A 13,179-nucleotide genomic window follows, 5' to 3' on the forward strand; every position below is an offset into this window, starting at 1 on the left:
GATTGTTATGTAGTGGAGTTTAATTATGTGGCGTGCTGATGAATTTTCTAGTGTGATGTGGAATTATGTTGTGTGGATTGTATGCATGTGGTGTGTTATGTAATTGTGTTGTTGAGTTGTATTATGTGGTTTCTTGTTGAATTATGTGGCGTATAATGGAAACATGTTGCGTTGATTTGTGTGGCGTGAAACTGTGTGGCAGTTGAGTGAAATTATGCTGATTGGAATTATGTGGCTTGGTGTGGAGGGCATTTATGTGGATTGTTGCTATGTGGTATAGATTGGTTCTATGTGGGGTATATTTGTGTGGTAGTGAGAAACTATATGCACTCTAGTGGAGTGCTTCAGACAAGAAAAGAACAGTTCCCTAAAAGTAAGCAATGTAATGACACAAGTAAATTAGGAATGCTCCAGGGGAGGAACAGACACAGAATGGACAAGACAAGCCATCACATAAAAAGCATGTAAAGTCAACCAATGGTAAGCAGGGGGCTTGCTGCAAGCCCCCTTATGCTCTTGGTAAAACCACAATCAGACAGCTGTACAAGTATGTATGTATCAGTAAATATTTTTAAAAAGAGCAAACCCACGTTTTGTAAATTAAATGACTTCACACTTGTAAAAACTTTATGAAAGAATGGTATACATTAATAATATTTAATAAAGTAGCTCTTAATAATATACAACGTTATAGGGCGAGGTGAAATAGTATGCAAGGAGAAGGATGGAGACATAAAAAAAAAAAATAAGCAAAAGAATTAGCATTATGCATAATATTCCAGGTCTGGTGACTTAGTGGAATTATGCAGCCACTACAAAAATAAGTGCTTGGCCTTTCCCAGAGGTTTGAATCTTACAGGAGGTCAGCTTAATAAGTACCATTAAGGTGCGAACGTAACAATAAGCACCTGTTATTGTGCTCCAAGATAACTCTAGGGCTGAGCATGTGCCATACAATTACAGGGTATGTGTTATTAATAAAATGCTCTAGATTTTTACATAAAAATAAACTGATCTTTATTAAGTTTGATTTTAACAGAATCAGTGCGCATTGTGAACATGTTACTTACCTTCGGTAACGATCTATCTGGTAGAGACTTAGTCTAGTGCATATTCTAGAACTTGTGAACTCTCCCCAGGCATCAGACTGGATCTGTTAACCTTTCTCAGCAGTACCTCTGCACGGCGGGGGGTGCCGCCGCATGGCTCACCAAGTGCATATAGCCATTTCTCACTATAAGAGGTGGAATAGTCTCCAAAATAGGCTGCAACAGCCCAGACTCTTCTGTTTCCCCACTACAAGGCGACTTCCAGGGGCCCCACCATGAGAGGAAAGTGGAAAAAAACATTCTCCTCAATTGGCTCTAACGACTTCGCACCCTACGCCCAGAAGGCAACACCTTGATGTCGAGAGGAAAAGAAGAAATGATTTCGATTGGCGCCGCAAACATCACTGCCAGAGTCTGCTGATCAAGGATAGACACCAAAGGTGGACACCAAAGGTGGAGACCCCGAAGGGCTGTGCTCTGTTGCCGAAGTGAAGTCAACCAACGTCGACCCAATGACTCCGACAGCCCAACTTGCACCGAGGGCGAACCAACCGGTGAGGCTCCTCTCACCTCCATGAGACCCAACGGCGCTCCAGAGGAAGGTGAGGGCCCAAAGATAAGTTGCAGAGAATTGTAGTACTCTTTCATTTGCGCTTACCTTGGGAAGTCGATGGAGAGTGATGTTCCCATGAACAGCTCAGTCTCCTGGAACGGCCCTGTGAACAACTCTCCGAACAAGACCGAGGCCGACGTAAAGTCTCTGTAGACCGCGACATCAGCACCGCAAAAAATTTCATACCACATTCCTTGAGCGGCTTCAGCTTCTGAGCCACAGTCTTCAGGGTCGTAGTGTTCCTACATACATACAAACGGAATGTGGGTCTGTAACCCACATTTGTCTAGTACAAGACCCACAAGACTTAAAGCCTGAAGACATAAGAAAAGCACACTGTTTCCAATCGACAAAAACAGTCAAAGTAGGCCTGAGACGGCTTGAGGAACCGCTTCTCTGGATTCGTGTTACAGCGCGGAAAACAAGAAACTGACATCCGTTTGACGGAGGGTACTTATATGACTCCACTAACCTCACAACCGGAGTCGACATCACCACGGAGTCGTATGATGCCATACCTGGCGTGCAGAGGTACTGCTGAATAATTTCCAAATCAGTCTGATGCCTGGGGAGAATTCAAAAGTTAAGAAATCTGCAGCTAGATGTCTCTATCAGATGCATGTAGACAGAATCAAAGTCCCTCTCCAGAGAGAATACCTCCCAAAGGCTCAAACAGGACAGGAAGTAGTGCAATTAACAATGCTGTCAAAAAAAGATAATAATCAGAGAGAGACCACTGAGGGATAGAACAGAATTCCTCCGGGGAGAGATATGCAACGTGATTGCGGGACCTAATAAATTGTACTTACGTAGGAAGGGGAAGTTTTTGACAATGAGGCCACAAAAACAGTAGCAGACTGGTTGGAGCACCCTAATGGCCTATAATAATAAAGTGTCAAAAACGGAAACTGTGATGATCTCAAGCACCTACCCTTCATGAAGAGGCATTAAATAGCCTGACAGGAGAAGCTGGGAAGGACGAAGAAGGTAACTGTTGATTCTGGTCTGAGTAACTGAGCACGCCACCTGTGGTCATGGATAGGTCGATACGGCTGATGACTAAGTAGGGAATGCTCATGATATTTGTAAGGTTGTGGTCATGTAAAGCTTCTGAATCACCAATGCCGCCTACCGGAGATACTGTTTGCACATTTGAAGCCACAAGATATGCACTGGTGCGTTTCAGTATAATGCCGAAGAAGCATGTACACTATAGAAGAATGTACCGTCAAAAGCGCATCCCACACATATTTTTAAGCATCTCCAGGAAGGTCAAAGAAGCGCAACACAGCACGCCAAGGCTCAGAGGAGACTGTGTGACTTATGTCCACCAAAGCAGTTCTGAAGACGACATGGAGGTTAGAGACAGAAAACTGGCTTGGGGACAAGAAGACATGTTAGCAGCTTATGATTGTTGAACGACTTGGAATGAGGTCATGATGAAGTTGGCCTCTAAACGACATGTACCGAACTTGGAAAGGGAAGACTACCTCTGTAACAAAGCTGCCAATCTGTGTCTATCCCTGGAGCAGGAACCGACATGGAGCAGACTTCATCACTCATTATGGCCTAAAAAAGTGAAAAACTTCTATCCCAGTCCTCCACAAACAAAGGCAAGAAGCCATGACCAAAAGCAAGCCTGAAGGTGTGAGCAGGATCTAAACACCAAAGGACGGTATTGTGAGAGGTGGAAGAAGAACCTTGAAAATGGTGGGAAAATGACTTATTAGGAAAGGTATTTATTAGGAAATATATTTAGGACAGCTTGACATGTTCTTCCAGAACATTACCCTGTAAGCAATGCCAAGCAATTGTTTTGTAACAAATTGAAAAGAAGAACAACCCTGGATCTGTATTGAAGATGCTGGAAAAAAAAGAACTGATGCAAGAATGCTGGGGTAGCACCATAGATTGTGCATGAGAGCTATTTCAACTTGTCCAAAGACAGTCTGATGCCTGGGAAGATTCATGATGTGAGGAATCAGCAGGGATATTGTTCAATTAGAATATTATATGTAAAAATAAAAATCACCCATAAGGTGTATAATCTTTTCTTTACCTACAAGACTGTCAGATGTACCGACTAGTTACATTTCCTTTATCAAATTAGCACTACTTAAATAGATTTCACATGTTTAAATAGATTAATCAAGCTATGCTGGCAATCTTATGATGTATGTTGCCTACTACATTCTCCGGTTACAACTTAACATATGTTGTTTATCATCTGAAGTGCCTGATCCATGCTCTTCATAAACAAATAAAGAAAAGAAGAAAAAAGTATTGCAACAACGTAGAACACAATGTATTGCAAAAAGAAATCCTACTACACAACCTGAAAAAAATAATTTAACATTGTCTAAGGTGAAGAAAGCATTGCTACCTGGAAGTAATTGTGCATATTCTCCATGTGGTTACATAGTGGGTTCAGCAGCTGTACTACACTTTGCACAACTTCCTGAGACGACTTCTGACGCAGCTGTGAGAATCCAGTGGTCTTGCTTCCTTTTGTCTATAATATTAAGATAATTAAAAGACAAAATATAGAAATGGGATTACTAAAGATTAAAACATTGAAATAACATATTTAAAAACAATGTGATAATGATAATGTTTTAGTTATCAAAAAGCAAAGATATACTAATTCACAAAAAGAGAAAAAAGAAATTACCAGACCTACAAATTATATAGAGTTCTGGTAATGTGTTTCACAAGGATAAACAATTTACTCACTTTCCGTAACACTCTTTCTGGTGGATGCTCTACCAAACCACAGATTCCTCGCCTTTCAAATTTACTCAGGAACCAAACTGGGTATGGAAAAATTTGGACTTTATTTGGTATCCGATGTCGACTCCACAGAATGGAGAGGCGGGAGGACGGTCAGTAATTTTCTGTTCAATCCACCAGAAACAGAGTTGCCTTAGGGAAGTAATTACTCTTCAGATGGATACTTTGTACATAGAGAATGTGCAATGTCAGCACTTTTGTGCATTAGAGCAACTCTCTCTGAGTTGAGCTCAGGACATTTGCAAGCATTCCCCCCACTTTCTCTCCTGCCACAAGTTCTAAAGATGTCACATACCATTGATTTAGGCTAAATAAATTGGTGCTTCAAAGGATGTGGATGATCTGTCTATCCTCCAAATATTTAACACACAAAAGGTGATAGGCGGATGCTTGCATTAAGTCTATCCACTGGCAATCGCTCAGTGTAGCATTCCAGCCCATTGTTCCACCATGCCACTTCAGATTAGATCCAGCCATATGCAAACCAGTCTTGACCCTGCTCCAGAAGGTACAGTCCAGACCAAAATGCCAAGTTAGGTCCTCTCTGAACCAGAATACAAGCAACAAAAGACCGGTTTCTCCCTGTTTGGGGCTCTTCAGTCAGGTGTAGCTTGGTTTTTGTGGTTCTTGTCTTGGGTTGCTCGGGTTCCAGTCTTTGGTCCAAACTGAGGTAGCATGGTGGGCAAAAGAACAATTGGTTGGAATGCTACCATGATCAATTGTCAGAGGTTAGACTTATTGCAAGCATCTTTCGATAACCTTTTTTGTTTGATATACCCAAATATTACCAAAGCCTTTCCACAAGCTGTCTCTCCTATTGCTGGAACTTCTTTGTTGCTCATGCAGATGATGATATATAGAGACTTCTAGCAGCAGATCCCTTACTTCCGAATGATCCCCTGGCGTCAGACTCACTCCTGAAATTTGTTGATAGCAGTATCCCTGCCTGGTGTCCTTGATGCCCACAGGTCTGTTGAACGTCCTGGATGAAGCCCAGACAACGAAGAAAATTTGCAGAACAGCAAGACCAGGAGTCTTGCGTGATGCAGTCTCGGTTCCAGGCAAAGTCTCCAAGTGTTAAGACAGTCGAAGAGTGATGTGGTTTCAGGCTTGAGTTCTGTCCCATGATGAATTTGCAGACCTACCCACAGGTTAGCCCTTTTATACCCTAAGAAAGGGGTTAGGACGATTCAGGGGTTCCTCCCAGAGGGAAGCACTGGACAGAGGGAAGGATACTCCAGTGTCCTTTGACCAGTTTCGCCCCAGAGTGGGAGCCAAGGGCTCCTTGAACTAGCTCAAACCAGAGTATGCAAGGAGGGAAACAAATGTATCCTTCAAGGCAGTCTGGTGCGGCTGGCAAGCGCCCCCACCCCAGCTCAATATACCTCCCTGTGGCAGGAAACCAATTGTTCCACCTTCCCCTGCTTGAGCTCAGCACAGCAGCAGGAGGGCAGAATCGTGTCTGGGATCAGCAGCAGCACTAGCTTACTGGCAGTCCCTGGAAGGCTGTTACTGGAAATATTGATGGCTTCCCATGCAAGCCCCCACAGCATAGAATCACACCTCCAACACCGGTAACGGTGTTGGGGTATGATTCCAACATGTTTGATAGCAAACATGCCCAGGTTCGGCACAGCCACTATAAAGTTGCCCATCGCGTAATGACAGATGGCCATTATAGGCTTCAAAATGGCTGACTGCACTTACAAAGCCTGGAGAATCGACTCCAGGGTTTGTAGGGGTGACCTGCTCATGAAGGGGCACCCACACACTTATAACCCAGCACTCTGCCTTCAGGATTGAAAGTCCTGCCTTAGGGGTGACATAGGTTTTAAGTGTAGTGACCTTAGATATAAGGAAACTTATATCTGTCATAAGTGGTGCTAGCACCAGCTTACACTGGCTGCAACGGCAGGCCTGTTGTCACAGTTTGAGTGGTCTCACATGGGTGGCATAACACATGTTGCACCCGTGGGAGAGCCCTGGTGTACCTTTGCCCTTTTTACCTCAGTACCATATACTAGGGACTTACAGGGGTACACCAGTAGCCAATTGAGGAGGTACAAAAGCACTTACCAAGTCAAATTTAGGGAGAAAGCAAAGTGACTCAGTGATTAGCAGGATCCCAGTCAGACAAGTCAAAGAAACATACTGACACCAGCATGAAGTGGGGGTAGCCATGAAAGCAGATCCAACTTTCCTACACAACCCCCCCCCCCCACCCCAACAAAAAGAGATGAGACTAAGCTTGCCCAGTTCAGTCAGTGGAAATATCTGAAGAGTCTATCTGCGTTGGCATGGTTACTCCCAGGTCTATGTTCCACAGAAAAGTCCATCCCCTGTAGGGAAATGGACCACCTCAAATGTTTGGAATTTTCACCCTTCATTAGTTTTAGCCATAATAGGGACTTATGGTCTGTCTGAACAATGAAGTGAGTACCAAACAGGTATGGCCTCAACTTCTTCTAGACCCAGACCGTGGAAAAGACCTCTCTCTCAAAAGCTGACCAACGCTTCTCACTGGAGGTCGACTTTCTGCTTATAAAAGCTACTGGTTGTTCTTGGCCATCTGCATTAAGTTGTGATAGAACTGGACCTACCCCTATCTCAGAAGCGTCTGTCTGACAATGAAGGTTTTGGAGTAATGAAGACTTTGAAGAATGGGAGCAGTGCACGTGGCCTGCTTCAGGTCATCAAATGCTTTCTAACAGCTAACTGTCTGCTGAACTTTCTTAGGCATTTCTTTGGAGGTGAGATAATTAAGGGGAGTCACTATGGACCCATAGCTCTTAACAAACCCCCTGGTGTGCCCAGTTAGGCCCAAGAAAGCTGTGACCTGAGTCTGGGTAGTGGGAGCAACCCAGTCCATTATGGTCTGGATTTTGCTCTAAATGTGGTTGAACCTGGCCTCCACCTACAATTTGGCCCACATACACAACCTTGCTTTGCCCTATATGAGTACTGGCCTGGATAGTGAGGCCTGCCTACTGCAGAGTCTCCAGAACATTGCTGAGGTGGTCCAGATGATCCTTACAGGTAGAGCTAAAGACAGCAATATCATCTAGATATGCTGCACAATAGGCTTCCAGACCTATGAGGACTTTGTTCTCCAACCTCTGAAATGTTGCAGGCGCATTCTTCAAGCCAAACGGCATCACAATAAATTGATAATGCCCACTAGGGGCTGAAAATGCTCTTTTTGGTTTGGCATCCTCAGAGAGTCTGATTTGCCAAAAACCAGCTGTCAGATCCAATGTACAGAGATACTTGGCTGATGCCAAAGTATCTATAAGGTCATCCGCACAGGGAATTGCATCGGTATCAGTCCTAGTGATTGCACTGAGACCTCTGTAGTCTACACAGAACCTCATCTCTCTCTTACCATCTTAGGTGTGAGGTTTTAGCACCACAAGGACTACAGGACTAGCCCAAAGTGTATCCGAGGGTTCAATGACCCCCCAAGCCATCATCCTTTGGACCTCAGTCCTGATGCAGTCTCTGACATGGTCAGGCTTTCTGTAGATTTTACTGTTGACAGGCAGTCTTTCAGCGGTCACCTGTGACCACTTCATGGGTGATTTCACTGGGAATCAGAGAGAACAAGTTTGAAAACTGATTGAGGACTTGCCTACAATCAGATTGCTGATGATCAGTAAGGCTGCCTTCCAAGGCTACTCAATCATCTGACCCATCAACAGGGTCCTGAGAGAGGAGATTAGTGAGAGGATCATATTCTTCCTTCTGTCCCTCATCATTTGCCATGACTAAGCTCATGTCAGCCCTGTCAATAAAAGGTTTTAGGTGGTTCACATGAAGAACTCTGTGGGGATTTCTGGGAGAGCCTATGTCCACCAAGTAGGTGACCTCACCTTTCTTCTCAAGGATAGTGTGGAGGCCACTCCACTTGTCTTGGAGAGCTGCTGGGGCCAGGCTCTATCACCCACATTTTCTGTCCTGGCTGGTAAAGAGTCAGCACAGTCTTTTGGTCATGCCAAGCTTTCTGAAGCTCTTGACTGGCCTCAAGGGTTTTGCTGGCCTTCATGTACTCAGCCATGTTTAGGAGGTTTGAGAGGTTGCTCCATCCCTCCTTACCCAAACATAATGGATCCCTAACTGGATGTCCAAACAGAAGTTCAAATGGGCTGTAGCCCACCCCGTTCTGAAGAACCTCTCTGTAGGCAAAGAGAAGGCAGGGTAGTAAGACATCCCATTTTTGCCAGAGCTTTTCGGGGAGTCACGATCATACCCTTGAGGGTCTTGTTGAACCTTTCAACAAGCCCATCACACTGTCGAAGGTTTACACCACATTCTTTACACATTGCAGATATGTAGCTAGAAATGAAGTTTGGATCTCTGTCTGACTAGACCTCCTTAGGAAAGCCCACTCTGGAAAAGACTCCCAGAAGGGCCCTAGCCCCATAGGAGCTGTAGTGATCCTAAGTGGAATGGCTTCTGGATATCTAGTGGCATGGTCCACCACTACTAGGATGTAACTGTGTCCAGATGCTATTGGAGGGTTTCAGAGTACAACCATGTCTATCCCTAACCCCTCAGGGTAACCCCAAACACTGGGTGTGGAATCAAGGGTGCCTTTGTAGTGCCACTTGACTTACCACTGGCTTTGCAAGTGACACAGGAGCGACAAAACTCCTTGGTGTCTTCAGTCATATGGGGCCAGTGAAATGAGGGACAAGCCTGTCCCAAGTCCTGCATAGCCCAAGATGTCGTGCTAGGGGAATGTCATGTGCCAGTGATGGAAGAAAACTCCTGTGCTTCTGAGGTATGACCAACCTCCTGGTGGCACCAGACTTGAGGTCTCTACTGTCATAAAACAGGAGCACATCTTCGCAATAGATGCAATGGGACCCACTGACACTCCCTGCCTTCTCAGCAGCAGCTTGCTGACTCAGCTGTTCAAGAGAGGGGCAGGATTTCTGCTCCAGACTCAAGTCTGCCCTGGAAGGAAACCCTGCCCCCAAGAACTTTGCTGTGTCAGGCCCAACTTCCTCTTGGACAGTTCCTTCCCAGGGGCTAAGATCATCCCTCTCAGGAGACTGATCTTCACTGGGAGGAGGATAATTCCTTACCCTACCTGCGTACTTCTCTTAGGAACTAGCTGGTCAATTTTTCCAGGACCAAGAGCCCCCTCAGGGCCTAACTGTTTGGTCTGAACCCTAGTAGCAGCAAATGCACTGGCAGAGATTCCAATAATCTCTGCATGTATCCTGAACATGGCTGAAGTTTCTAAATCATTGCCCGACAGACAGTCCACTGGTAGGTTTGGTAAAACCACAACTCTTTCAGGGCCAATTATCCCTCCCCAGCTGAAATTTACAACTGCCAAATAATGATTAGTCCTGACATTGCTTGCATTGGTCATTTGGTAAAGTTGACTTAGTATGATTCAAATCCGAAACCACTTCAAGTTCAAGTTGCAAGTTTGAGGCCAGCATCCCTTGTCGGAACCGCTGTAACAGAATCCTTGTGCACCGCGTCGACTTGCCGTTGCCAAAGCTTGTTGACTCTATCCTCCAGAAATCTTCGGGCTACAAGAAGCTCTAGTCTCCAGCATCTTTTCCTACCAAGAGCTTCGTCCTCACCGCATCCTCTGCACCGCGGGCCTGCATCTTTGGTGAGCTGCTCGGGGTCCTCTTGTGACTCCTGTGCCTTCGGCCTGTGGGCAAGGACCTCTTTTTGTATGATTTACCGCTGTTTGGGCTGATGCTGCTGGTTTTTCCGACTCTGTGGTGCACTGGGCCCTGCTTTCCCGGCTCCAGTGCATGTGCTCCGAACCCCTAAAGTACATGTGCAACTGGCTAAAACTCGATTGGCTTATTTAAATCACCCTAAGTCCCTAAAATATGGTACCACAAGTTCCCAGGGCTACTAAGTCAAATGTTACTAGTGGATTGCAGCACTTAATTGTACCACCACTGCAGTGACAAGGTGAAAACCTGACTGTAGGTCTGCCCTTGTAGCCTAGTCTAGCAGTTTTTAAACTGCCAGCTTGACGTACCATAATAAATCCTTTAGCCAGGTCAAATTCTTCCTTTTATAATATTAATTTGCCTAGGGAATGCCTTGGTAACCCACAGGGCAGGGTGCTGAATATTAAAAAGTAGGGCATATTAATTTTGGGTTTAACATGCCCTGACAGTGAAAATATGAAATTGCCATTTCCACTGTAAAAAAGCTGGTGGTCCTATTGGCTACCAAGGAGTTTCTCTAGCCATTATACTAAGTGTTAACTTTAATTTGGGACCATCAAAGATATTACTCTAAGCTATCAAATTAATCGGTACATTAAACCTGACTAATTGCCGGGATCAGGTTTAAGGTAAATTTTACTGGAAAGGTGACTTTAGACAATTCACCACTTTGTTGTCCAAACCTCCAGAAGCCTTTCCTGTCTATCCACAGCAGTTGTTACCGGAGACAACATGCTCCCTTCTTGCTAGGAAGTGTGAAATGCTCCCAGGAACAAGGAACAAAGAACTGCTGAAGGGAAATGGTGTGACCTCCTGTAGCAGGATGACTACTGGGTAGCGGCCACAGATGGCCCAGCTTCAAAGAGGCTAATGCCTCAGTGAATCAAATGGCAATCGCACCTTTGCCTTCCTGCTCCTGTGTGTGGGCAGAAAGGCTGGCATCTCCCCCAGAGGGGTAGCACTCAGCACAGAACCACTTTTACAGGAGGAGTGGCTCAGAAGCACAAGTTACTTACTTGTGTAACGATATATCTGTAAGAGACATTAGTTAGTGATAGATTCCTTACCTTAGTATCCCCAGACGTCAGACTGGATCCGGAAAGTTTTCATCAGCAGTACCCCTGCGCGTTGGTAGGCATCGTCGTACGGCTCCGCATACGTCGCTTGCGTCGTAGCCGCCGAGATGACTTTGTCGGAGCTCCTCAGATGCGCCCACGCATGCTGATGTCAGTTCTGTACACAGCTTTTCTGCGCCAGGAGCGCAGAGCCATACCAGAGACCGACTACTGGTGCAATTGAAAGTGCCCAGAGCAGATACCTGCTGGGCCAAAGAGAGAAGAAACAATAGGACATCAGAAAGAGGGGCAGCAAGAGGATCTACAGCTTTCGCTGTGCACCATGCCACAAATTGTTTCCACCGACAGGCGTATACCGTTTTAGGGGAGGGATGCCTGGCTGCCAGAATCACATTACACACTTCAGGAGGCAAGTCAAATGGAATCAGCTGTCCCCGCTCAATCTCCACGCAAGGAGGTGGAGGCTGGACAGGTTCGGGTGGAGGACCGTCCCCTGTTGCTGCGACAGGAGATCCTCCCGAAGAGGCAGTCGGATCGGGGATCCACGCTCAAACTGAGTAGCTCGGGATACCAAACTCCTCGAGCCCAGTCCGGTGCCACAAGAATGACTTGGGCCCGGTCGCGTCTGATCTTCTTCAGCACTCTAGGCAGAAGTGGTATAGGCAGAAAGGCATACAATAGACCACAACTCCACTTGCGACAAAAAGCGTCTCCGAGCGAGTGCCGCCTTGGAAACTCCAACGTGCAGAACTGCTGACATTGTGCGTTCTCTTCGGTGGTGAATAGATCTAACCAAGTTTCTTCCCAGTGCTGAAAGACACCTTGTGCGACTTCTAAGTGAAGACGCCATTCGTGATCAAACATGCACCTGCGTTCATCTGCCCTGGCGTTCAGGGTACCTGCCAGGTGTTGAACTACCAAGGAAATGCCTTGACGTTCCAGCCCCGTCCAGAGATGTAGAACCTCCTGACATAGGGTCCACGACCCCACCCCACCTGATATGGAGCTTGGACTCCGCTGGAGACCAGAGGCCTCTGATCTCCGCCTCTCCCATGTGGCCACCTCATCCCAGGAGGGACGCGTCCGTCACTACTGTGTGCTCCGGTTGGGGAAGGGAGAAGGATCTCCCGCTGACCCAACGCTGGGCCGTGAGCCACCACTGCAAGTCCTGTGCAGTGCCCTCCGAGTTCTGGACGTAGTCGGACAGGTTTCCCCGATGCTGCGTCCACTGGAACTTCAGGTCCCACTGCAGAGCCCGCATATGCCATCTGGCATGATAGATCAGCAGGATGCAGGAGGCCATGAGGCCCAGCAGCCTCAGGGTCTTCCTGACCGAAACCCGGGACCAGGGCCGAAAGATCGGATTCATAGCCCCAATGTCCCAGACTTGCTGTTCGGGAGGATAAACCCGAAACTGCGCCGTATCCAGAACCGCTACGATGAAGAGGAGCTTCTGAGAGGGAATCAGGTGCGACTTTGGTACGTTGATGGAAAACCCCAGCAAATACAGGAGATCGGCCGTAGTCTGGAAGTGGGAGACGACTGCCTAGGGCGAGTCCGCCTTCAACAGCAAGTCGTCGAGATAGGGGAAGACCGAAACCCCTGATCTGCGCAAATGAGCTGCGACCACCGTCATCACTTTGGTGAACACTTGAGGGACGCTGGTAAGGCCGAAAGGGAGCACGGTGAACTGAAAGTGGTCGTGGCCTACCGTGAACCGTAGGTAACGCCGGTGGGCCTGCAGGATGGGGATATGAAAATAATCATCCTGCAAGTCTAACGCTACCAGCCAGTCTTGCGGGTCTAGGGCAGACAAGACCTGAGCAAGCTTGAGCATCTTGAACTTCTCCTTCCGGAGGAAGCGATTGACGTTCCGGAGGTCTAAGATAGGACGCAGGCCCTTGTCCTTCTTGGGAACCAAGAAGTAGTGGGAATAACAACCA

General features: G+C 46.6%; 1 protein-coding gene across 2 annotated transcripts in view; it reads right to left on the reverse strand.

Annotated features, from left to right (window-relative positions):
• FANCD2 (FA complementation group D2) overlaps positions 1-13,179 on the reverse strand; it is a 1,050,809-nt gene that overhangs the window by 524,872 nt on the left and 512,758 nt on the right. For both annotated transcript variants that reach the window (XM_085625116.1, XM_085625117.1), the window contains exon 31: positions 4,046-4,174. In XM_085625116.1, coding sequence (XP_085481242.1) covers positions 4,046-4,174 — 129 coding nt within the window. The remainder of the gene's footprint in view (positions 1-4,045; positions 4,175-13,179) is intronic.

Source organism: Triturus cristatus, chromosome 9 (assembly GCF_964204655.1).
Source record: "Triturus cristatus chromosome 9, aTriCri1.1, whole genome shotgun sequence".
Classification (NCBI taxonomy): domain Eukaryota; kingdom Metazoa; phylum Chordata; class Amphibia; order Caudata; family Salamandridae; genus Triturus; species Triturus cristatus.